At 43.3% G+C, this 26,995-nt stretch overlaps 1 protein-coding gene across 1 annotated transcript in view; it reads left to right on the top strand.

Annotated features, from left to right (window-relative positions):
* DBH (dopamine beta-hydroxylase) overlaps window positions 1-26,995 on the top strand; it is a 648,743-nt gene that overhangs the window by 93,514 nt on the left and 528,234 nt on the right. The window contains exons 2-3 of the mRNA XM_069609630.1: window positions 17,573-17,719; window positions 19,955-20,212. Coding sequence (XP_069465731.1) covers window positions 17,573-17,719; window positions 19,955-20,212 — 405 coding nt within the window. The remainder of the gene's footprint in view (window positions 1-17,572; window positions 17,720-19,954; window positions 20,213-26,995) is intronic.

The raw sequence follows: 26,995 nt of genomic DNA, 5'->3' as shown, positions 1-26,995 counted from the left end.
TGCTTTGTGAAAACACCTGCAAACCTTAAAGGGTGGCTATGCCCTGTAAATAAAAACAGAGAGCCTTACTGTGAGGCTCTGCCCTGTGAAAATCCCGAGAACCTTAAAGGGTAACTGAGACATTTGGGAAAATATTGAAATGACTGACCGCTGCGTGATCATGATTCAACTACATTACATGCAGTTTAGTCAATGCAATGGAATGTGTAAGATGGCAACTGATCAGGACCTCTTTGTCACAGGCACTACCAAAGCTATCGAAAGCTATGTATTTCCCAACTGCACACACCACAAAACATCCCAACTCCACATTTCAGTGTCTGACATCTTCTGGGTGACAAATTATCATCTCCATCATCTGGGTTGGTTTGTTGGCTATTGGTAGGTGTAATTCCATAATCATAATCATCCACAATGAGTGACTGCTCATTTTTTATAAAAGTCAACTGTTCAACATGTGTCACTTTGAAACTTCTCCTGTGATAAGAGACAACAGGGCTGGCCACGCTAAAAACGTGCACTGCATACTGCCAGAGGGCAGCTTAGCAACTGAAAAATAGCTTACAAAAGGGCCTCTGGGCACATGGACTGCTTGTTTTACCAGTCCTGTAGTGGGCCATTAACACTTACTATGTTGTCTAGTGGATAGGTAATACATATTTGTGAGGCTGATGGCTCACTGTCTGTTCTTGTTGATGATCCATCGTTATTTAAGATGCCTGAGTCACTGAGGTGGGTAACCACAGATATTCCACAGATGTGTATCCCTGATGACTGTCCCTGCTCTGCTCACAAAGCTTTTCCATTGGTGAAATACTGCCCAGTGATGCCACTGCCAACCAGGAATGTGCCATTCAAAATGTAGATGACCCCATTTGGTTTGGTTAGTGCTCTTCTTGCTGGCTGCATTCCTATAGTAATTGATGTAATAATAATATATTTATTGTGAATTAGTTCAAATTGAACTTTACACAAACAATCAATATAAAATACAGAATATATCTAATAAATTAAATTAAATTAATACCTACATTTAATCTACACATTACACTTTAAATAAACATAAAATGTAAACATATAACATATAAATCCGAATGCAATGCAATACATGCAATAGTAATTGATGTTGCAAGTACTGTTGCAAAGCACCCTTGCACATGTGAACAGTGCCTCCTCCTTTGACGCATGCTGCTACTGCATGTCCCCCTAGCACGAAATGTATGGATGAAAAGCAGTCACTTTTACTTTGAAATGTGAAGGTCAACAAGTACTCAATTATAATTGCTCTTTTATAATGTGCTTAATTGCAGAGATTGGTTTCTAAGTGCGTGGTCGGGATTCAAACCTGTGTTGCTGCGTTGTCTTGCTTCCAAGACAAACACGTTGCCCCTGAGCAATCCCCCCTAACCAATGTAACCTTTAATCTCAACTAACTATTTATTAATGTGCGAAGTTGAAGAAAAAGTCCCTCAACAGATGTGCCACATTGGCATTACCTGCCATGGAAGTGGCTGTTTCCATGCTGGTCAGGGGGAGCTTGAGCAAGTTCACCAGAGGAAGAACTTTGCTCTGGGATGTATTGTGAATGCTACTCGGCTATGTGGCCTCCTTGAAATGTCATAGCGCAGAGCAGACATTAGACAACAGCTTACAGTGACAATATGTTAACATATCCCACCATGTGAGTGTTGCTGTAATCTGTGGAGACGTCCTGACCAGCATGTGCAAAGTAGAATCTAATGAGTGACCATTGACATCTTTAGTTTGAGCAGTGCCAACTTCTGCCACACTTACACTTGGTATAGTTGATCTTTGGGATGGTAATCAGGAAATAAATTAGAGTTTATCTTCTGAGCCACGGTAACCACTTCTTTCACAAGACAACATTTGCTGATAAAAAATTTGACCATAAGGGGAAGGACATGCACAAAGCAGGGGTCATGCATTGTCTTGCCAATTCATAAGGACAAAGGACATTTGATATATTGTCTACTGCAACAACACCCAATTGCAAATTACCAGTCCTTAGGCACTATGCTTTCAATTCATTAACATTCTCACAGATGTTAACTGCCAGGTGGCATCTATCATAAATCCCTTTATTTTATTTTTGTTTTTGTTTAAAGCACAGACCTAGTTGGAGACCAGTGGAGTGGTTTTCAGGGTGTGGGTAGCCAGCATTTGGGATGATGTTTTCTAACAGTAGCTCAATACTGTGATTTGCAGTCTGTGCATTAGCCTGTGCATCATGTGTGATCAGCCCTGGCTCAGGTATCGGCACTGAAGCCACGTTTTGAGAGCTTTGTGAAATTGGAGAATTGTGGGGGCATTCGGAGCAGATAAAGGGATTGAGTTACCAAGATCGGGTGCATGATAAGAGAAGGATTATTTGTGGGTCCTCTCCTTGAGAGTGAGTTGTGATCCAAGTCCGTTGATTGATTTGCTGTGCGAGGAGCATGTGCATTTATGTGGAGCTTAGCCACCGGGTATGCTGGTGTGCTACTCATGACTGATTTGTAGATGAGATTTATGATATCGTTAGTGTAAACTCATTCTTATATAATTTTCATGTGATAGCAAAAAAAAGTTGAATTCTTAGTTTGCTTGCAAGATAAATAGACAGCATTCCACGCATTAATGCGCTACTTCCTAATGAACCCGACCCACCCCTGAGGCCCGCGATTATATAGAGGTGTGAGCACTTGATCATTGAAACTTCTGAAAGGTGTACATTAGACCTTCTAGCACACTATTCCAGCCTCCCACTTTACACAATGAACCCATTCCTACAGAGGCTAGTCCTTTTGTGCTACTGATAACAAAGAATTATACATTCTGCTTCTGGTTCAACATGGCTGCCACCATATGACTTCCAGTCTCGCCCCATCAGGCAAGAGATGTACAATGTCTGCTAATATATAATTGCTAATTTTGGGTAGGCTCTGTTGTGTACATTTTGTTTTGTAAACCCTAGTAATGCTGCCATTTAAGTGTTTTCCTGGGGTCCTTTAACAGTATAGAAGTGTAGGGTCTCTGCCCCATAAACATGTCCAGTCTTACTGAAGGGCCCAATGTCCAAAGCAGCTTAGAACAAAGTATCCACTGGCCTTAGTCCAGAGACCTTGTCCCAGTAACCTAGGATGGTCGGAAATGTTTGTAGTCAATAGGTCTGGTGAACTTGCTGAGCCCACTTCAAATAGGATACCACTTTTCCTGTGCCAACAATGAAGAGAGCTTTAACTAACCAAAGGCCACCAACAGAAAAATAATAAACAATAGAGACTGGAGCAAAGACTGACATAATTTGGAAAATAAACAGAATAGTCCATTGGGAGGAGAGTCCTGAAAAGGAGAATCACCCACCCTTGCTCTAGTAGCCCCATGGATTAGTTTCATCAGTTTATTTATTTATTTCATAACTCACTAATGAAACCTCGGGACTGTGGACCACCACAGTTTTGATCAGTATCCTGGCCTGGAGAGGAAGCCAGTGTAGTTCACGTAAGACGTGGGTGATTTCGTCAAATGTCCATGCACTCATAATGAGGCAAGCTGCAGAGTAGTGGACTGATTTTAAGGGGAACAAGTGAGTGGCTGGGAGCCTTGTCAGGGTGGTGTTTCCCCCACCGATGTGCTAATCTACAAGGGCCTGCACCATGGTCTAGAAGACCTGCGGCAGGATGAAGGGTTTTATTGTGCGAAGGGTGGATATTTGCAGCCAGGCCATTTGAACCTTCTTCTTTTAAAAATAAAACATTTTATTGACATTTCTCGTAACAAAGCTTTAGGTGGAACATCACCTTTGTGGTCTTTTGTACCAGAAAAAAACATCAAGGCTACATGTATATCATCAACATTACACCATACCCCAGTTCATCCTTTCGGCCCAATCAAGCAATCCTTCACTTATCCCAGATCTTATGAAATGCATAGGGGCACCTGCTGGAATTATACATTTGTTCCTCAATCATCATACAAACATCACTGTCAGCGTAGCATTTTGCATAACTTGGCATTTTCCCACCCCCACCATAGCATTGCAATGTTATGTTTCACAATCATCAACGTCATGGCTATGAAGAGCTTGTCATATCGATTAAAACACTAGAGCCACAAGTAAGCACAGTAATCAAGAAATATTACTTCCTCCGCCACACGGTAAAAAGGATCCTACCATTCCTTTCCTTCACCCATAAAACACTCAACATCATCTCACTCATCATGACCAGAGTAGACTATGCCAACAGCCTATGGGCCTCATTATGAGTTGGGGGCGGTAGCTGCCCAGATACCGCCGAATGCCAATAGCGCTATCACAACTCGGTCCAGCGCAATTTGCACCGGATAATGAGTTGCAGTGGGGCAGTAAATCCCTGCTCCCGATTGGGTCCATATGATCCAATGGGTTTGGTGAGAGGTACAACCACTGGGGGTAATTGAGCCGGCAGTAATAGCACCAAAATTGGCAGAAAACGGCACAAAATTGCCATTTTCCGCCCAACTCGTGATTTGGCCAGCCCTTAAATGCAGCGGTGATACCATTACTGCCGCATTTAAGGGCTCAGGCCAAACTCGAGATGAGGCCCTATACCTAGTAATGCCAGAACACCTACTAAAGAAACTTCAGCGTACCCAAAATGCAGTGGCCAGACTTCTGCTAAAACTACCACGAAGAGAACACATTACCCCAGAGCTGAAAATGCTACACTGTCTACCGATAAAACAACGAGTAAGGTTCAAAACAATATGCATAATGCACAGAGCAATCCACAGCCAAGGAGCATAGTTCCTAACAATGAACATAACCATCTACCGCCTGGACCACTCAAATCAAGCAACGACATGCACCTAGAACCAAAACCATACAATAAAAGAACATTCAGAGGATCATCTTTCTCTCACCTGGCAGCAAAAACCTGGAATTGCCTATCAAAAAATATAAGAAATACAAAGGATCAACGAAATTCAGAAAACTACTTAAAAATTGGCTCTTCACATCAGAATCAGAAGGGAACAACTAGGAAACATACACTCAGCTGGAAACAGGAAGCCCAGGGAGGGACGCACAAGCCCCTAACTTAATGGTCTCTAAACTGCCATAATTCTGCATAGGAAAACCATCAACCCGTGAAGTGCCTGCCGACTAGGCTGCCACACAATATCCAACACACAGGATGGCCAGAGAAGTTGAGAACAGAAGCTGAAAACAAAGAGGTAAGAAAAAAACCCTGCTAAACCAACTCTAAAACCTAAATTTTCCAAAACCACCTCTCCTACAGAAACTCACACAACCACATCTCTGCAGAGCAATCCGCATGCACTTCACCACACTACAACAAAATACAAACAACACATAACCTTGCACAACAAAACATGGGAATCAGTCCAACCGGAAAATCACACCTAAGCTCAGCAAACAGTGAAAAACCAAACTGAAGCTGTTAACAGGACATCACACCTCTCACTTTACCTATTCCTGCTATGCCCTACTATTCCCCTCAACCCCCACCCCTTTTCTCTCTCACAACCACCTTTTCAGATCCGCCTGAGTGCCACGGGGACCACTCCGGTGGTGATAGTGTATGGTACAAGTACCCTTTAACATTAACATCAACAAAAGAGAATTCATGCATATCTAGGAGTAACAATTTCGGATCATCCGGTATCTCACATCCCACCACCCTAGTCATTTTATCAAGGACTGTGTGCCAAAACCTCTGTATCATAGGGCATAGCCAGATAGGAGCAGGTGCTGTCAGCAGTTTTACAGCAGAAGCAGTATTGATAACACACTCTGCCACATCTAAAATGCGATGTTTGCGCATAGTTAATTCTATGTAGGATTTTCAGTTGTATAAACAACACAATTGATCAAGGTCATGGAGGTCTAACTGCTGAAATAGAAATACTGAATCCTAAATTTGTCACAACATGACTCGGTGGACACAGGTTTTTTTAAAAAGTCTGTATACTGCAGTTCTTATTTAATTTGTGTGCAGTAAGTGTAAAAGCATAGGATATTCAACATTAAAACATATATGGTGTGGTACCTGAGTTATACAAATCAAATAACAAATATTTGTCAAATACATTTTCTTGCTTTTACGTTCTCTACAGGTCCCTCGAGAAGGAAACTAGAGAACTCAGTGAGGCAATAGTCAGGTCATTAGCACGGTTGTGTGAAAACAATCAAAAGTTGAACAACAGTTGTACCAGACATAGTTTCGATGACACTGCTGCCTCACGTTGGAAAAAAGTGCCTTGGCCCATTCCTCTACATTGAGAGCCCCTATATCAGTTTCCCATTTTGCTTTAAGATGAATTAATGTGTGCAGCGTGAATGACATAATGGCATGGTACAATGTTGAGATAGCTTTGGATTCTATTTTCTCGGGTATTATATTCATTTCCAAAGGTGAGTATGAAGGAGTGTCATGAAAGTTCCTGGCAGTGTAGGCATGAGTAAATTGAATGTAGAGGTAATATTTAGACATAGGAAGATCATATTCAGCTTTCAATTCCTGGAGTGAGAGATGCCCAACCCCTCACCCCCTTTTCCACAACATCACCCAGGGCGAGTATCCCTTTGGCCCTTCTTGCCTGTGTTTTCCTGTAAGGGTAAGCTCCTGTCTATGGTGAAGCATAAGGATTGTGTTGAATCTGAGAGTTGCGGATCAAATCTTCTAGCCGCATATCATTTAGCCATTGTTGGACAAGTTGTTGTTTTGCATTAGGATCTATGAGGATGTTTAGTTTGAGGGAGGCAGTCAACATCCAGGACTGGATGATTGTGAGGTAGTCACAGAGATGAACGATGTCCTGTGGGCTTTTTATTCTCATTTATAACTGTGTTTCATCCACACATTGCTTCATGGATTTATTTGAATATTTGAAGAGGCTACCAGAGTCTTCTTGTAAAGGTTAAAGAGGACTGCAACCGGATGGGGAATTGGGGAACTCCTGTGTGTTTATTAGAATGCAACTTGTTCATCTGAAAGGCCTGTTGTCTGCCCAAGAGGTAGGAGGGAAACCAATTCAGGACAGTGCCAGTGAATTCCACCCTGTAAGTGAAGAGGGGGATGTGGTTGTCGAAGCTGTTGAAAGTAGCCAGGATATTATGGACATGGAGGCATGAGTCACACTTCTGTGATTTGGAAGTGTGACGGGGTGGCCCACCACAAACAAAAAAAACATCCTGACTCTGATGACAAGTTCAAGGGTTTTTATTATTAATTCACAGTTTGGTTCAGTGCAAAATTTGCTGATTCCTTTAGGATGCTCAGGGTTTGAGGTTTTATTTGGCACTAGGGCCATCCCTCTCTTGCACAACCTTTCCCCGGGCTTTCGTCCTCCCTAGCCCAGGGGTCCTTATCAGGGATGTTAGTGCTAGCCAACTGTAACAACTAGCTGTTTGTTTTCTTTCTAAAACAGTTGGTGGTTTGGGTGGTAGCCCTATTACAATGGCTAACTGCCTCCCTAGGTATCTTATAACTTTCCCACTCCTATAACTGCTTAGTAGTCTCAGGGAATAGGGATTGGTGCCTTATTTCGTCCCCTGTGTCAGTCTCACTCCTTTTACACCTTCTCATACCTGACCCTTCGCTATACCGACCTCTTAAGTTGCTCTCTTCCCGCCAAGTTACTGTCCCTCCAACCTCCATCCTTCGATCTTACTTCTTTTCCTGCTACTGTTCTTACTAGAATTTGTACCTTCAACTATCCCTATGTCTCTGTTAACGCCTCATCCTTCCTTCCTCTCCATCTATAAATAGCTACTCCTATTCCCCCTCACTGTCATTCTACACACTCTCTGTCTCCTAATGCTCCTATTTCGCTACTACCAATCCCACCTTACTACTGCCTTTCTAACTCTGGATTCCCAGGGATATCCTTCCCTGCTCGCCTCTCTCTCTTACTCCTGGTGTAACCCCCAGGGACACACAGGACATGGTGCCCTTCTCACCCCTCTATCACCCACTACCACTCTTCCACTTATCTCCTTCACTCACTACTCCCACTTCTTACTTGACTTCTTCCCAACTACCACAACTCCACTCCACCACTACTCATACTCTACCTCGACTACTCACACCGTGCACTCTTAGCGCAAACACTCCAGAGACCCTCTCCTTAATAATAACCTCCACACTCCAATCGATCTCACCTCCACTTGTCTCTTGACCGTCCTCCACCACGGCCTGTCCTCACCCAACTAAGCCACACCTGCACGCTCACACACACCTCTTAAAGACCCCACCCTCTTCCAGTATTAGGTACTTGCCCTGTCCAATTACCTACCTGGCTCAGGGTGTGTGACAAGGGGAGGCAATGGGAGAGCTTGTCAGGGCTTAAAAAGGCTAGTAAGCCCAGCCCCTTTTTTGCTGCATTTCTTGCATGGAGACTATACTGGCTCTGCAAGATCTACAGGTCCTGCTGTGGGCTTTCTCCCATGTTTAAACAAAGTCCCTGGTGTTCTAGTGGGTTTATTCCATGTTCCCCCCGTGGCAACCAGTGTTGTACTGGTCACCACTCCACTTGCTGTAGATTTGCCACATCACATCGGGGGACTGCTAGTGTTGCTCCATACGTTATACCCCGTGGCATAGCAGGAGCCCAACTGCGGTGTCCTCTACCCACAGTCTCCCTCTGTACCGCTACTCCACTGGTGCTCTCTGTGTTGGAGAGCGCTACTGTTGCAGATAAGCAAGGGAGGGGAGGGAGCCTCGCGACACACACATCAGCACTGTGCTCTAGGGGGATTCCCTCCCTCCCTTGACAGGGCCAGTTCACCAGCCCTGTCACAAAAGGCATCATCCATCACCTGCATGGTTGCTGTCTCGATGCTGCCCTTGGGTCGGGATTATGACTAATAATTGTGTAGGAGGGGTAATTGTTTGATTCTGACAAGTAGTTGTATAGTGACTACTTTTTCCAAAATGTGGATAAATGTGAGGTTCCTAATTGGCTAGTAGTTGGCGCGGTCCTCTGGGTGTAGGGATATTTTTTCAAAAGAGGTCATTTGAGACCCGTCTTTAGGGTGCCCGAAAATTACCCTTTAGTGAGGGAGGTTTTAATGATAGTGAGAAATGCTTTGAATGTCGGCTTGTAAATTGCTTAGTGATGGAGGCCAGAATGATATTGTCAGAGTAGGAGGTAGGTTTCATGGAGGTAAGATTTTTAGGCAGTCCAGGGGGTTATAGTTTAGTCAAGAGGGAATGTGTGCACCCTGGAATGAAGGGGGGGCTAAGTTTGGGGTAGGTTGATTTGTTGATCTGTTGTTTTTTAAAAATATTTTTGAAGGGAAAGTCATAGATTCTGTCATATTTTGCATGAGTTGCTGGCAACTCAGGTCAGGTGCAGGCTTGGTACAATGATTTCCTACTTTGAAGAGGCCTTTGCACCTCTTAGAGGCTGCTCCAGTGTTGGTGTAGTAGTCAGCAGCGTTTGCCTCAGTGATCAGAATCTTATGGTTGGCACAGAGAGATTTGAGGTTGGCGAGATCTCTAGGGATATGATTTTGCATCACCCTTTCTATAGGGCTCTAATAGAGCATTTGTTGGAGGTGAGCTTGGGGTTTTACCAAGGTGGGGGAGTTTTGGCCTTAACATGGGTGGGTTTTAGGGGGCATGATTGTCCACTAGTTTTATATCAGTAGTGCTAAGTAATTCTTGGAGGACTAAGGAATTCCCAGTGGCAGGGACATCTGCCAAGTTTGCTTTTAGTTCATTGATCAGGAAGGTTTTATCTGAGCGGTGTTGAGTGAAGGGGTGTTTAGCCTGACCTTTGTGCATAATCTATTGCATGCACAAAGCTGCCTGGTGCCAAACATCATACACCTGCTGCCCCATTGAATTACTCCTAGACCACTCTTTGGCTGTTTGAAAAAGGACACCCTTTGTACTGTGACGTCCATGTAGTCAATACTCTAACCACTAGTCTACCTGTCCATGATAACATCAACTTTTTGGGCCATGGCTTGCTGTATTACCTGCCCCACTGTATCCCCCATAATAATGTTGTACAGTTACAGAACCTCTTTGTGAAAAGAAAAGATATTGCCCTGGAATTTTCCAGCATTGATTGACTTTTCTTATAAGGTTTTCAGAATCCAGTGTTTACCACAATAAAGTAGGGCTCAGGTTACTAGTGATAGTTTTCACCACACTCAAATATATCCATGACACTGCCCTGACACAATGAGGGATCACTGCTATGCACCAATGGAGTACAGGGGCTAAATCATGGTGTCATATTCCCAATCCCGACCATTGATACAACTGACTTTCAAGGGTAATTGTGTGAACTAGTGGAGGTATGCTGTTTGTCAGATGATAGGGATAGTGACACACATCAGCTATTTTGACTTCCTCCAATGTCTGCGAATTGTCCCTGTGCATATGGGACCACACAGGTGTGGAACCCAATCTAATCCCTTCCTTCCTTTAGCTCGACATGTTCTGGCAGAGTTTCAAAGTTGCTAGATTTGGTTTCTGTTTATTCTCTGTGAAGTTCTGCAACAATTTCGACTTTCATACTACCGGGCAAGTAACACACAGGCTGGTTTCCTGTGCCTGTGATTTTCTGGTGTAGGTGGTGCTGGTGTTGATCTGGATGTGCCTTCTGATCTGCGACAGGAGGTCTGCCCTTCAAAGAGACTGCTGATCTGTGACAGGAGGTCTGTCTTTCTAAGAGACTTCATGCAGGTGGTGTGAGCTTAAGGCTAGGACTGGTTTGTAGGGGAATAGGGCAATGCCCAATCCAAAAAATGCAAAATACTAGTGTGGGTTAGTTTGTTGTGTCAAAGGGAACCACTTTTCTGACCCTTGTGGGTCAGTTCAACAAGTTACTTCACCATGCAGCTAGTAGTTTTGACCAGTGGTACTGAATGAATATTCTTTAAAATGCACAATTAGCATCGCATTTTATCAAGTCCTTCCCCCTTGGGTACTATGCAGTCTGTCACATAAAGAATGAATTGCCATTTTCAACTGTGGGCCACTTTTCATTGGTGCCCAAGACAATCGTATGTCCCAGTCCGACCTTGGTGAGCTTCCATTTTTACTACTACCGCTTCCCCATCTGTGGTGTTATTCTCCTTTTCCATCTTGGTATTACTGTTTTACAGCAGGAATGCTTGTTACCATCTGGACTCTAAATGATCATTAGATGTGGCTTCATCATTATCATTCTCGTCAATATTATTGTCTGCCTTTTAAATGGGGGAGCCTCCTAATGCTGTTCTATAACTCCATCTGTTGTTGTTCCCTAGTCTTCATTGGCTCAGATCTGCACACCTTCCACGTCTGCACCTAACTGCGACATCCTCTGTCTTTCTCATTGATGATCGTTGTCGTGCTGCAATATATTTTCCTGCCCTGCCATATGTAGCTTTTAGTGACTTGCATGTTGAACATCAGTTGGATGATGCTGTTTCCAAATACACCAATAAAGAGAAAAATACTCAGTAACGATTTAACTCCACGTGCATGAGAAAACCCAATTGTATCGCGATACAAACGGCCGCTGGGAGAGCGTACAAAAGACAATCTCAAAATGGTGCTGGAAACAACATGATTATAAACCAGATATTCATCACAGCTAATGTCATAGTAAGTAATCATCAGACAAACCTCTGCTCGCTCACTCGGTTGTTTCGTGGAATACAAAACATAGTTACCTATAGGTGAACCTTTTACTATTGATTCTTTCACAACAAATTATTCCTCCTAGATACATCGTTCCACAAATTATACATTTCAATCTACCTTGCCATTGGCTGGCACTCTACTACACTAGTCGATAAGAAGAACACAATTTGCTTGGTCGATAATTTGCTCATCCGACCTCGAGCACTTTAATGTTGTGCCAAGGTGCATGTTGGGGAATGAGAGGTGATTTACATGTGGTCTTTTCCCTTCTGTAATGGCTTGGCAGGTGAAGAACAATGGTCTGGAGGGTTGCTCAGAGCAATGCCAGAGGTTAAGATTCATTCTGAACCTTCCAGCCATCACCTCTTTGTTTTTGCTTTGTCCCAGCAGTACAGGAGAGACATTGGGTATGAACTGGGAAAATATGGAGGGAACATCCAACAGGAATGTGGGGGAGACATTGGACATGTGATAGGTTGTGCGTGGCAGAGAACTTTTTCATCAGTGAGGGAAAAAAGAAGATGCTGGCCAGTTGCAAGGATTCATGGTGGTGCATTGATCAAACATTAAAGAGGAAGTGGAGATGATTTAAGACTATGCCGGAGAATAAATGGAGGCAACAGAGATATGCCAGCAATGGGGAATGCAGAAGCATTGCACATCTGATGAGGTGTGTAGTGGAACAGAGATATTGCCGTAAGCAATGAGCAAGTGTGGAGACATTGCACATGCAATGGTGTATAACGGAGCAGAAATATCCCTGCAAAGAGCGAGCTTGGAGACATTCCCCAAGTGATGTGCTGTGTAAAAGAGCAAAGACGCTGCTTGAGAGTGAAATTCGTCCACACAGTGCTCTTTTTTTTATTGGCACAGCTCATCTCTATTTTGGCCTCAATTTGTATTCAACGCATGGCCCATACAGCCTTGAAAGACACTGCCTATCATGTTGCCACTGGGTGTCTCTATGTCAATCAATGGGAGGGATAATGCATTTGGAACTGTATCCCTTGTCCACAACACACACTCGGCAGCACTGTTTTCAAGCATGTAGTTGTTCATACAGACATGTCATTTCTTGTAGTGCTGTTGTACCACAGTCCAGAACGCAATCCAAGCAGGAGAGCCCTAGAGGTCTGTTATTTATTTATTTGTACATTTATAGAGTGAGCCAAGCCCTGAGGCACCTGGGCGCTTTGCTTAAGTCTATGGCTACAGGTTGATATGCTGTGGTTGTGTTACAGTGAGGCCGCAGGACTTACATCAATGTTAAGTTACGTACAGTTTTTCATACATCACTGCATTGATTAATACATTACATACAGGTTACATGCAACCTTATTTTGAGACCAGCCAAGTTTTCAGGTCATTTCGGAACAACCAAAGCGGCAAGTGTGCTCTTAGTGCTAGTGGCATATCATTCCACTGTTTGCCATCAATTACTGGGAAGCTGTTGCCTCCAGTCTTTTGCAGTTTGAATTTTGGGATATTGAGAAAGTGTGAATAGGCAGAATGGGTGGGTTTGATTGTCTTTGCTTTGGAAATCTGGTTGGTAAGGTATGCTGGGGCATTGTTGGACAAACAGTTGTGCGTTAGGGATACGGTCCCGTACTGGGAGTCAGTGAAGGTTTTGCCTGGCTGTGGAGATATCTTTTTTGGGGATGTTGAGGGCTGCTCTGATTGCATTGTTTAGTGTTTTTTGCAACTTGTTCATGTTATAGTTGTTTGTGCCTGTAAAGAGGGAGTTGCAGTAATCAATTCCCGAAAGGATGAGTGCTCTGGCTAATGTGACACAGTTGTCTGTCGTTAGGAAGGGTCTGCAAGCTGTGATAAGTTTGGCGGTGTATGCTGCTGATGAACTGATGGCATTGACTTGTCTGGAGAGGGATAGAGATGAGTCCAAGTAGACTCCTGGAGTTTTTACCTCCTTGGCCACTGTGATGTTGTTACCATCAATATTGAAGGATTTTTAGGCTTGTGGTAGTGAGTTAAGTCTGGTGGGATTGCCAATTAATAGTAGTTTTTGTTTTTGTTTTGTTGTTTAGACAGAGATCATGTTGAGCCATCCAAACTTGAATAATGAGGTAGATGTTGTTGAAGAGTTTCGTGTCAGTGTCGAAGTTGCCTTGATGGGAAGGAGTATTTGTTTGTCATCAGCATAGTTGGTGTATGTGACACCCCGTTTGTCGAGGAGGTCGAGGAGGTCGAAGAGCGGCTTAGTAAACACATTATAGAGAGTAGGAGAGATGCAGGACCGTTGTGGTACTCTCCATGTGAAAGGGAAAGGTTATACTGCTGCAGTGGAGGAGAAGACTCTCATGGTTTGGTCTGCCATGAAGGATTTCATCAATTTTATGGCACTCTTTGAGACATGGGCTGTGTGTTCTAGATGTTGACAGAGGATATTGCTATCTGGATGGCTTTAGGCCCTTAAAGATTTTTAGCATTTCCACAGTGGAGATTAGGGTGAATTCAAATCTGGGGATGGGGAGGTTGTTGGGATTGGGCAGATCAGGTTGCACGTTTGTTGGTGCAAGCTTAGTTGTTTTGGCTTTAATTTTGTTGTGAAGTGAGGCAAATTTGTCACAAAGTGCATTTTGGATGTTGGTTCACCAGGTAATGTCCTTGGTGCAATGGTCTGGGGTAGGGGCAGGTGATTCAAGCTCCCTAAGTATGGTGAAAAGTTATTTGGAGTTAGAGTTGGCATTCTCGATTCTCAAATTGTAGTTGTTACTCTTTGCGTGGCAGTCTTATATTCAGACTCTGAGGAGTTGAAAAGTTGTTTGTTTACGTCTGTGTTTTTCTTTTCCAGTTGTTCTCTGCTGTTTTTTTGGCTGTGCAAAGGTTTTTTAGGTTGCTAATGAACCATGAGTTGGCATGAGCAATCAGTTTAGGTTTGCAAAGGCATAGTGGGGCTACTTTGTCGATAGACTCTTGTAGAGTTTGCTTGTAGAGCGTTACTAGATTTGTATGGTTAGTCGTGGTGTTTACATGACTGATGATGGGGAGTAGTAGGTGAAGTATGTTGTCAGGTGTGATGTTCTTCTGGTTTCTTGTGAGAGCGGCTGGGATGGGTTGCGGTGGAGCACTGGGCTTGGGTGAAAAGCTGATGTTGAATTGGATGATATAGTGGTCTGACCACGGGCATGGTGAGTTCGCTAGGATGTTGGTGTGAGAGTTTAAGTTGGCTAACCAGTCTAACCTATGTCTTTTGTCACGGGTGGGGCTTGTGATTCTGTGGTTAAAGTCTTGTGATTGCATAGTGTTGGCAATGGTGGTAGCCTGGGAGTCGGATGGGTCGGTCAAGCCAAGGTTGAAATCTCCCATGATTATGATTTTAGATTGGGGTTTGGTATTGGTGGTGAGGAGGGAGGCTATATCTTACTCAAAGGATGTCAAAGGGCCGGGCAGTCTGCAAATCAGGTGGATAGTGAGGGTGGAGGTGGCTGAGGATTGGCAGCTGGTGGTCCTTATTTGGATGTTGTTTTTGACAATGAGTGCCACCTACCCTCCTTTAGAACCGATTCTATCTTTCCTAAGGATAGTGTATCCTTCAGGGATAGCCGTGGAGTGGATAGGGCTGGCTGCTGAGTGGAGCCAGGTTTCTGTAATTGCTGGGAAATCGAGGTCTAAGTAAGTGATGAGGTTGGCTGTGTCTAATGCTTGAGCAATGAGGGATCTAGCATTGATGAGAGTGCCTTTGATGTTAGATAATGATGGCGTTACCTCATTGTTTCTCAAGTTAGCTAGGGGTTTATCCAGCGTACTCTTTTTGGTTGGGCATCTCATGTTTTGGAAATGGCAGAAGGCTAGGGGTTCCTTTCTTAGTTGAAGGGGACATGGGTGGGAGTATTTGGCAGTATTTGGTGAGGGAGGATCATAATTAGATTCTCTGAGGTTTGGAGTTTTCTGTTCATAGGTGGTCCGGGATGTATTTTGTGGGGTCAAGGGTGGCGGGAATGGGTGGTTCTTGGGGAGAAGGTGGGAATGGGGGATATCTCTTGAGGCGGGGAGCACACGTGCCATTTGCATATGGGTGTTTGCTCTGCATGTTGATTTTGGGGTGCTGTTGGGTAGTTCCACAGTGTGCGACATGGTGCTTTCGGTATGCTAGTCCTAATTAGGTGGTAGTCTGAAGGTGTACTAGTCCTAAATCAGTGTACTACTCACTGAAGGTGGAATAAAACTAGACTTATGGGGAAGAGCCCTGGTGAGGCTTGCTTACGATTGATAGGCAGGCTTGTCTAATGGAGGCCTCTGAGTATAGAGTACAAATGGTAGACCCTATGCTGTGGAGAGAGAGTCTGTCTGTGACTTTGAGTGGGCAGGCAGGGAGTGTGGTGGGAGCGCAGTTTGATATGATGCTTAATGAACAGGCATAGTTTGAGTCATAAGCCCATCTAGGTTCAACCTGCAAGGGTCATGTAGAGGGTCCCATGTAGGTGTAGCACAGAGTAAGCATTGAGTAACTTCGATTTGCAATAGTCAGGCAGGAAATACTCATAGGCATAAGCACACTTGCTTTGAATTTCAAAACATCAGGCATTGAACACAGGCATAGGCACATCTAGCTTCGAATTGCATAAGTCAGGCAGTGAGAATAGGCAAAGGCACATCTAGCTTTCAATTGCAAAAAATCGGGCAGTGAGGATGGGCATAGGCACATCTAGCTTTGAATTGCAATGGTTGGGCAGGTGGGAGCACAGCAGAATTCAACAATGAGCATATTTAGCAGTGACTATCAGGGATAGTGCACAGGTCGCAGTATAAGCATGATTATTCACAGACCGCGATATTCTGAGCAGAATTGTTCTATTGGCAGGGGTGAGTAGACAATTTTGTTGTATTGCTCGTGGGCATAAAGTGTCTTGCATCAGATTGTCTTCACCGTGAATGAGTATGCTTGGCAGTCAAGACCTGCGATGCAGGCAAGCACAGCCGTAAGGGGCTGCTGATCGGTTGTGACTCTTGACGGTGGTGCGTGAGACTAGTTCCATTGTTGGGTGTGCAGGAGTGCAGCCGGAGTAGATTAGCTTGTGAATGGTAAGGATGTAGGGCAGTAGGGATCGGCAGGAATGTGTGAACTAAGTGGTTGTATTATCATGCTTCCGGCGTGCTCTGACAGGCTCGGGACAGGGGCCTTGAGCGTAGGCCTTTGGTGGGGGCTGGCTTTTGCCTGCTAGCTCCCTGAATGGCCTACTTAGACAGACAGCCAATCAATCAGCGCAGCCTCATGCATGCTGCAGTAGAAAAGCACTCCTGTGCGGATGGCGCGGCAGCCATTTTTAAGAGGAGTTCTCTCTTGGTGATCATGTGTGGGTGCAACGGGTTGCACAATGAGACGATGGGACAGCTGCTCACCGGTGCAATGAGGTGCGCCAGATCGTAGCACGAGGAAATTGTGATTTAAAATGTAATTTTCTCAAAATGTCATTTGCAATAGTGGTCAATCCGCATTCAGCACTGCAGAGCTTACCTTATGGGGAGGTGCCAAGGCAATCAAGGGCATCCATCATATATTTCCTTGGTGGCGGCGGGAGGCGACTTCCATGTTTGCCTGGGATCGAGAAGTATGGTCTCTTTATGATCTTTTGTTAGAAGTCAAGGAGGGGTAGCAGTATGCAAAGTGAGGCAATATGGAGACAGAGCACTGAGGTTGAGTTTCAACTAGGAGAGAATTGGAAATACATAGTACAAGGTTGTGGGAGGATATCAGAGATAAGTCTCTGTTCAAATTCATTAGGTTTATAGGCCTAGAAGCATGCAATTAATGAATGTAACTCGTTTGTAACCTAAACTCCTCCCTTCCCTTACTATGTCGCTTTAGCACTACATGTATTAATATGATGACTGCAAAAATGAATAACCTATGCACTTGTGAGAAAATAAATATATAATCTTGAACCTCTGCAATCCTGGATCTTTAGGATGCTTGGAGTGACCAAGATGGACGGTTGCACATGGATTCCCAACAGGACTACCAGCTTCTGGAAGCCCATAAAAATGAAAAAGGGCTGTACCTGATCTTCAAGCGAGCATTCAGCACATGTGACCCCAAGGATTACCATATTGAGGTACCGAGTCATGTGATATCACTGCTAAAAGAACCAGGAAACCACTTATTTTAAAGATTATGCCTAAAATAGTTGCAAACATGAGGCCCAAATGCATGCACCTTTGTATCTGTGGTATTTTATTTGAATTGGAGCAGGAAAGTTTTCATAATTTATACTCCAAAGGAAATGCTGAATTGTTTCAGTTCTTCTAATTGCCATTTTTCTAAGAAAATAGATAATCTCAAACATTTTCTTAGAATTTGTTTGATGGTGTATGCATTATAACTATAAATATAAGCAGAATTATTATTATGTTGTGTTTTGAGACATTGGGCATCATTATGAGGACAGCAAAAACTTGCTGATGCAGCCGATGGTTTGCCACCGTCCTCGTAACACCGAATCCGCTGCCTGACATTACAAGTCCCGGCGGAGCGGGAAGTCAGGCAACGGATCCTGTAAGTCTCCATTCCCGTGGAGTCACATAGGACTCCACGGGAATGGGTTCATGGAAGCACCGGCACCGTTGTTAAGGGTGCCGGTGCTTCTGTGAGTTGGAGTGTGGCGGTCTGGAAATTATGCTGGTACGCTGCGACCGTCACCCTTATTTCTGGACTGCCACACATGGAATGAGGCCCATGATGTTATAGCCTTCCAGCGTGGCAAGTAATGTCTGCAACATGTAGCAATTCCAGATTGGGTTTGTAGGAACAGAAAGGCGGGCACTCCCTCAACCTCAAGCTTGACCACTGGATATAAAATGGCAGGAGTTTTGAGAGCTATGTTAGAGGGCAGCAGAAGGCTTGCATGGCCATTTTTGTCTGGGGGAGGATTGGCACTTGTGGGAAGGGTGTATTGTGTTGACAGCTTTTCTCCCCATTGGTGGTTATCCTGTAGGAGAGGGAAGAGTAATTAGGACCTTCGATTGGATATAAAGTTCCAAGAGTAAATATGCTAACATTGCTAACAGATCCTGTTATACAAATGAGGTAGCCTTTGGGTATGAACAACCCTTCAAGCAAAGCAGGGTTTGAAGTAGAGAAGAAGATACTTTGTCTTGTCATATTCCAGTGCCTTCATAGTAGAGCTGAAGAAATCGGTGAATCTCAGTGGCATATTTAAGGAACTTTCCAGCAGATTCTCCTTTTTCCTAGAGAGGGTTGTGAAACAGATATTGCAGTAGTCCAAGTGAGAAGGCTACATCCCACAGTCACAGGGATGCAGTCTTAAGCATTAGGAAGGGAAATACTTTCGCAAGATATCAACCTTTTGAAATAGAGATTGTATTCATTTGTCTGAGACAAGATACTGGTAAAAATAAGGAGGTGGTATTTTGACACATGCTTATGGAAACTATTATCATGGCTGAACTTGCACAGGTTCTTGCTTAACCCCCTGCTACTTTGCCTTCCTCAAGCTCTATCTCTCTGCATCCACCAATCCCTTCATCTCAATGTCTCTCTTCCCATCTGCCAATATCTTTACCCAGGATCCCTGCTTTTGTGCACAAGATATACCCATAAACTCCTTTCTCTCCTTTAATTCACAGCATTACTCTTCACTTATCTATCTTATTAACGACTTTTCTTACAGCAACGGCTTTCCTTCTATTGAAATCTTATTCCATTAACCTCACATTAGTCTTGGAAAAAGCCTTGAGAACCACCAGCCTCTTCCTGTTTTCATCACTGCATATTTACCTGCAGTATCTCCTTTCTTGAGGACTGATCTACTTACTAGTCAAAACTCTCTAGACCAATTATACCCTACTATTCACCAGCACAAACCTCCTTTCTTCAACCAAACATCAGCTCTTGAGTTATTGACCTCTAGCTCATCAATACACCTCTACCTGTCTACATCAAGCAACATCTGGCCTTCTACGTCATCATGTTTTCCTTATCACCTTTCAGTTGTGTAATTCATCCATCTGTTGACCTTCATTACTCTTCATCTCTTCTGTTTTACTATTGATCTATCAACGTTAACATTTGCAGAAAAAACTAGCTATAATTCTCTCCATTCACCAGTGTGCTTCTCCCCCCTCTATCTCTGTCTCTCTCTCTTTTTTCTCTTTCTCCCCCTCTCTTTCTTTCTCCCCAGACCTTTTTACAGCTATTTAAATCTGCACTCTCCCTTCAATATCATCTATACTATTGGTTGTATGTGTTGACTGTTTTTCACTATTTGCATCACTTTTTTCTATGAGAACAATGATTTTTTATTTTTTTATTTCATTGGCTTTCCTGCAAGGATGGGACAGTGCACCTCATCTATGGGCTCTTGGACAAGCCATCATCCTCCCTTCAAGAGATCAATGTCTCAACGATCCATAAAGGGCTACAGAGGGTGCAGTTGCTGAAGACTGACCTCATCACCCCGGAACTCCCCAATGATATCAAAACAATGGAGATAACTGCACCCCAGGTCTTAATCCCCAACCAAGAAACCACCTACTGGTGCTACATTGTGAAGCTTCCGGACAACTTCCCAAAACACCACATTGTCATGGTATGGAAAAGCACTTCCATTCTACTTTATTTTTCTGACATAGATTAAGATATAATGCTCTGCAGTCACTGCCCAGTCGCATAGGTGACAATTGAATGACTGACTGAATGGAACGTTTGGAGGAATTTTAATTTCCTGTTGATGAAGGAGAGTATTTTCTTATGTGTTCTAATGAGAACAACTTGGGTTTCAAATCCCTGAGCTATGTGACACATGTGCCCATAGGTGTGTAGCTCTAGGAAGAAAAACAATTTCCCATGCATCTGGTGAACATGTAATTAAAATGCATCTACTGTTAGAGTTGCAGGTATTGTGATGGCTAGTACTTTTGTGTGTCCATCCTCAATGTATAAAGTCATGAGGACACACACACTATGTCCTGATATTCGCTAGGTTTCTCCATATCAGTTATGAAGGTCAAGGAGTTTCACAAGGCAGGATTCTACAGCATTTGATTTCTACTCTTTCCATCAGAGTAGATATAACAAGGAGGTATTTGTGAGAAGGTCCATTTTGAGACCCATGCTCAGCAGAGAGGCGTTTCTACTCACGTGCAAACTATGAACATTTCATATTTTACTTATGGCACCCTCAATCACACTAAAGTAAGCAAACTGACGTCTCTAAGAAGTCACACTACCAGCTGCACATTCTCAGAGGTATTCTTCCTTTCCTCTCCTTCCCCCAGAAGCTCACTGTCTCCAGAGATCTGGTTCTCTCTAGGCTTGGCTATTGTAACAGCCTCTTTCTAAAGCTGCCTACTTCTACTCTCCGACCTCTGCAACTTATCCAGAACAGGACTGTGAGACTTGTCCTTGGCCTCAAGCCCAGGGATCGTATCTCTCCAGGACTGAAATCTCTGCACTGGCTCCCAGTGGCTGCGAGGATTACGTTCAAAACCCTCTGCATCGTTCACAAGGCCTTCTGGGGCCTCAATACCTTCAACTCTCTCTTCCTAAATATCTTCCTTCTGGATCTCTTCACTCATCTGCCTCTAACTCCTTCAGGGTAAGTCGCTTCTCCAAGCAACAAGTTGGTGGTAGATCTCTTTCTTCGGCTGGTGCCTCCCACTGGAACAGCCTCAATGCCTCCCTTTAACTTGAGGATAACCATCTCTGGTTCCGGAAGCACCTCAAAACCTTTCTCTTTGCTTCTGCCTTTTCCCCTCCTCTCCTCTGCTGACCTCATGGTTGTAACCGGAACTGCACTGGCTACCTCATGGCTGTAACCTGAACTGCACTGGCTACCTGGACACCCTCTGATCTCGGGCCCAGGTCCTTCCGGCACCAGCGTCACACACCTGCACTGCTCACCTGGCAACCCCCGCACATGGGGACTGTTTCTGTATCCCTACAGCCCCCCTACCAGCCCTTCACACCTGATGCCCGCACTTACCCATGCACTTGCCACATGCTGGCCGTTTACTTATTGTTATCATCTTTCCCATGTACTGCACTGTCCCAGCGCCCTTCCCACGCACTTGCACGATCTGAATGACACCTGCTCTAGTAGGATTGTTGTCCGTCCTCCCTTTGTTCCCCTCCCTTTCCTCATCGCGCCTTGAAACACTTGTGTATAGGTGCGTTATAAATGCCATATCATATCATAATCTGTGTAATGCACATGTAATACCTTTGTCTGAGACCCATAGACCATCCAAATGTGCCATGTCTGACCTCATTGTCATAGTGCACACTTCAGAAAGACGAAAAGACACAAACATGCCTGGTGTGATTGGCTCTGCCCCAAACCTACATGTTGAAGCGTACAGATCAGTTGTATAAGTGTCCCCAAAATCAATCCAATGAAATGAAGTAATGAAGCACACCATGTGCAAGGAAAAAGGTGCTTTGATACTTTATTTTGCAAAAGTAACAGCCAGGAACAAACAAAGAAACTCAAAACATTGGGCCAAGGGTTATAAAGAGGAAGACCACAGTATTTGCATAAATGCAAAAAATAACATTTAGTACAATTCTAACATAGTAATTGGCTATGCTAATCAGGACCCTATCGAACCCTACACAGTGGAATCTACCATTGGCTAAACCACGATCTCCAGGACCACCCAAGTCCAACCCATTAATTTAACGCCATCATTATGAACATCATCAACTTGCAGTTTCATTGGACAGCAGGTTTCATGCTGACAGTGATAAAAAGTATTTCTAGAGTTGGCACTCCTTAGGATGGCCTTGGATGTTGCATCCTTCGAGGCCTTGGCTCCAAGAAAGAACAAATATGCCCATCTCACTTCCCATGCTCGGGCCCAATGATTCCAGACTCCTTCCCTAACCTTGAATAGTTCATTCTGCAACTTTCGTCTCGATATATGTTGCCAACACAGGTGCACAGTCTTCTAATTAGACCCTGGGATGAATAACATGTTTAGAAAAAACATGGCAGGGCCCTGTGTGCAGAAAACAATCTCCTGTATTTATTGGTCTCACTAATGCATTCTACCATGGGTGCGATGACACTAACATGTTGTTGGTGGCGATGTTTATGCAGCTTAACTTTGTATCTTTGGCAATGTTTCTGCATGGATCGTAGTGCACCTGGCGATCAAAGCTTTGTGTATTCAAGTAGTTATTGTCAGGAATGAAAATAATTGCTCTTATGTGTGCTCTGTTCAACCATACATGCCACCTTTCATTGTTGTCTAAATCGGCTGTCTCTTCAGCAACCTAATGCTACCTGAAGTGCAGCAAAACTAGTTCCCTTAAATGTGGCAAAACTATCTCTATTGTACTTGTATTCCTAATCTAAAATCCAACAAGGCAACTTGCTAAAACAACAACACGGCCTAAAATCCTTCACTAAAAGAGTTTTATTTTGTATTTCTGCTCTTGTTTGGGAGGTGTCGAAGGCAGCACATGATGCTGCACCATCACACAGTCATGAAACCTCACAATGATTTGCTTCCACAGCAAATATTTAATACACTGCAAAAAGGCTGACTTGTCCCTACACAGACCTATTAGCAATGTATGCATTAACCTACGAAGGTAGCTGACTGTGGAGTTGAATGTGCTTTTTATGTGGATAACATTCAGAGATGCATAGCAGTCTATATTATTTGCTCTTTCTTAAATACTCATCCTACCGATCCTACAGCCCGTACTTCTTTTGCTGCTTGCAATTTTTCCTTCCACTGAAACTAATCTCTAAATTCAATTTAGCCATGACTCTGGAATCTAAATCACCCCCAACTCTCTCTGAACATGCAATTGACATCCTTAAACCAGATTCGCTAAAACAGTTGTTGTAAGAGAAGAATGACGTTTCAGCCACATACATTACAAAGTGTTAAGCTACACCATGGTAGATTCCATTGTGGGGGGAATTAGAACGATCTATGGAGAAGGGGGGGGGGTGAGAATGCTGGAGGACCAGGTGGGTAGGGGTGGGATGGGGTGTTAATGTGATGGATACCGCATGAAACTAAACAAAGAAAATAAATCTCAATGAAATATACCACCCACATCTCATTCTGAAATTTGTGATGAGCCAGCGAAGAGTTTTAAAAAGGTTATTCAAATGCATGCAACTGTTTCTCTAAATATGTTCCCCATATGGCGAGCTAAAGCCCATTAATGTAACATTACTCTCCCAATGGGACTACCATTCTTATTTCCCATAACTTTGAACATTTTAGAGTAATGCTTGTCAAATCTTACATATCACAAGTACATTCTGGCAAATATTTCTAGACTGCTGACACCTGGTGAACCTCAACATTGTGTTTCAGAATTAAAACCTGTTTACAGTAAACAGTTAAACATTCATAGGTATTCAGAAATTTATATTGGATTTTTCAACTGTGGTGGGTGCTAATTTGCAGAATGTCAAAAGGGACGAGATTTCCCAAATGCCACCCTTCCCAAATGGATAAATCCCCCATCAGGGAGAATAGTTATGCATGGATATCACCTATCCTACCCACCTCCAGATTATGAATGCTAATAAAAAGTACCCAATGCGATTTTTGCATATTCACACCAACCACATGTTCTCACATAACTATTGCATCTATAATGCTGGCAAGAAGCTAAAATACCTGCTCATATTCACACAAAACATGTTTTGCTGGCGTGCGAACCTTGCTTAATTGTATGTTACATTCACCAATATCCACAATGAAATAGGGGAAATCATGTAGACACAAGCCGGGTGTAGCCAATTGCCATCTGAAAGGGTGTTAAAGCCCTGGCTGTTTTAGTTTTAGTAATAAAAAATGATATAGGTAATTATGTTTCTGTAAGGGAGGCCTACTAATCAGACCCACCCTTCAGGCAGAGGTAGATTTTTAATCTTGTGCACCTCTACTTCCAAATCCAATAATTGTTTGTCTTAGTCTTTCTGGTGGCAGGTGCATCTTTAAATATAAGCCATGACTAGTTGTGGCATGGTCACAAATATTGTCTGTTCAATGAGCAGGGCCCATCTATGACAGGAATGATGTATATTAATTTCAGATGTGCCTCCCTTACCTCAATGTGCAACAATGGCAAGATTGCCGACTCTTTGATTGCTCTGCAGAATGGGCAACACCTTCCCTCAGGGCACGGGAAGTTTCCCCAGCAGGTCTCCTAGCAGCCATTGCTTGAAAGGTAGAACTTAACTAACAAAGCAACTCTCACACCAAGATGCTGACCAAAGAAGTCCCTTTGAAGTCAGGAGGCATTGGACGAGGATACTGTTATAATAGCCAGAAGGGAGAAGAAGCCGAGGAGAGGAGTTCCACCGTCTTTCTTTCTGTTGGGGCTCTCTACCACTTCTTGCCCCCCATTTACTACAGGCAAGGTACTGTGTTTGTGATGTCATAACACAATGGGCATTCGTTACAGTAGCCCGGATTGGACCCCTTACAGTAGGCTTGCTTCAGACCAATCCCCTGTGACATGTTGCCTTCATTAGAAATCAGCACCCTCTCTTTCTTTGATTCATTTCTGCCAGCGTGGTGATGACAAAAGACATCCAATATTGGGAAGATCTCTATCACCTAACTATCCTAGGGAACAGTGGGCTGAGAGAAGAGCTCACAGAGACGTCAAATTCACCAAAATGCCAGAGGTAGCGGAAGTGACATCACAGACTTGATGACATCACAGTAAGTGATGTCACTTCCTTTGACCCAGATGGCATCAGTTCCTCATTAAAAGTCACCTATGGGAGTAAAAAAAATATATAAATGTAAACATATTAAAATACCAAATACGTACTGAAGTAGACAACAATATTTTAGATACCAACCACATTTTAACAAGGGTGCTGCTTTCATGTGCCATGGGTCAGGCCATGATATAATTGGATTATACCCAATAGTACAGAATAGGCAGAGGCTGTATTGGTTCCCCCATGGGGTTCGATAGTTGAAGATTTAAATATATCTTTAAGCAATAATTATGACACAACATTGAGCAATTTTGGAGATTGCTGTCACCCAATTCTTGCTGAAATCGACTCAGACAAGCTTACAATTATGGAAAGCCAGGTGAAGATGTACAACAAAACGAAAATTGTAAAATGGGGAAAGATATACAGAGAATGTCATTGTATAAACTACAAAGGGAGCTAACTACACACCTGAGAACATATAAGGAGATGTTGTCCTCTGTGATGAGATTCCCAGGGCCGAAATATTGTTACATTTATATGCGCTTTTATCTTTACTTACTAGGATCTCTACAAAGGTGTAGTCCCACAAGAGGGATTCTTTGGCAAGAAAGAAATTGTTGGCTCTGTAAAAGACCGAGTTAGCAGAAATGCTAAAACGTTGGCTGATTGGCTGTAGCGCAACACTATAGCTGAGGATACTGTGTTTGGGAAAGTTCATAAGGAGATTAGAGATTTAAACAGTGAAGTCAAGTGGGCTAGGCTCGTGTATGGATACAGTGTCTTAATGACCATTGCTTTACTGAATATTTGAATAGTGATATACAAAAAAGTTGGGAGGGACATTTGTTATCTCAATTAGTCCACCATTATGAAGTAGGGAAGGGGATAATTTGTTGGATAAGTGGGAAATGCAATCTTGAGGGTTATAAAGGGAGGCCCTGATAGGTATATAGAATATTATATTATATTGCATTGTGTTGAATGAATTAATGTATGTAATGTTTTTTTTTAGAATGCTGTGTCTGAGGTAATGTATTGGCATTTATAATGAACGAAGAGTTGTGAAGTATATCATTAAAAATGTGTTCACGTTTTTAATTAAATATAAACACACAAAAAATAGGCAGAGGCACTTCGATAGATATACCTCTTCAACACTGTATGGCCAGTTACGTCCAAATTGTTTCAATTATAGCTGCATGTCGGGTATTGTCTTCATATGAAAATCCCTACATCGCCTGTACTGCAATAATACAGTATACAAAAATCCAATGGATGCTAGTCACTTTCAGTGTGAAGGAGCATTAACTTTAATGATTTGTTATTTGTAAAGCGTTTTCATCAAAGTGCTGTGCATAGCTCATATTTACATACAATTATCATCCCAACCGAAGTTGGTACTCATCTATCAACCTTAGAAGAATGAAAGGGTGAGTTGGCCTTGTCTGGATTTGAACCTGCAACCTGCAGATCACACACAGATCACCCCGCTGAGCTATCTTACTGATTTCCTATTAAAAATGCAATGCCACCATAAGAAAGCATGTCCAAACTGGCTGCACAATGTAGGCCAGACAATTAATGACAATTACCATGTTTGCTGTAGCCTTGATGATACACAGTAAAAAATGCCATCCCTACCTACCTAGACATACCTAGAAT

Source organism: Ambystoma mexicanum, chromosome 8 (genome assembly GCF_040938575.1).
Source record: "Ambystoma mexicanum isolate Mex_15411 chromosome 8, UKY_AmexF1_1, whole genome shotgun sequence".
Lineage (NCBI taxonomy): Eukaryota > Metazoa > Chordata > Amphibia > Caudata > Ambystomatidae > Ambystoma > Ambystoma mexicanum.
The sequence above is the reverse complement of the archived record's forward strand: the minus strand, read 5'-3'. Positions and strand labels throughout refer to the sequence as shown.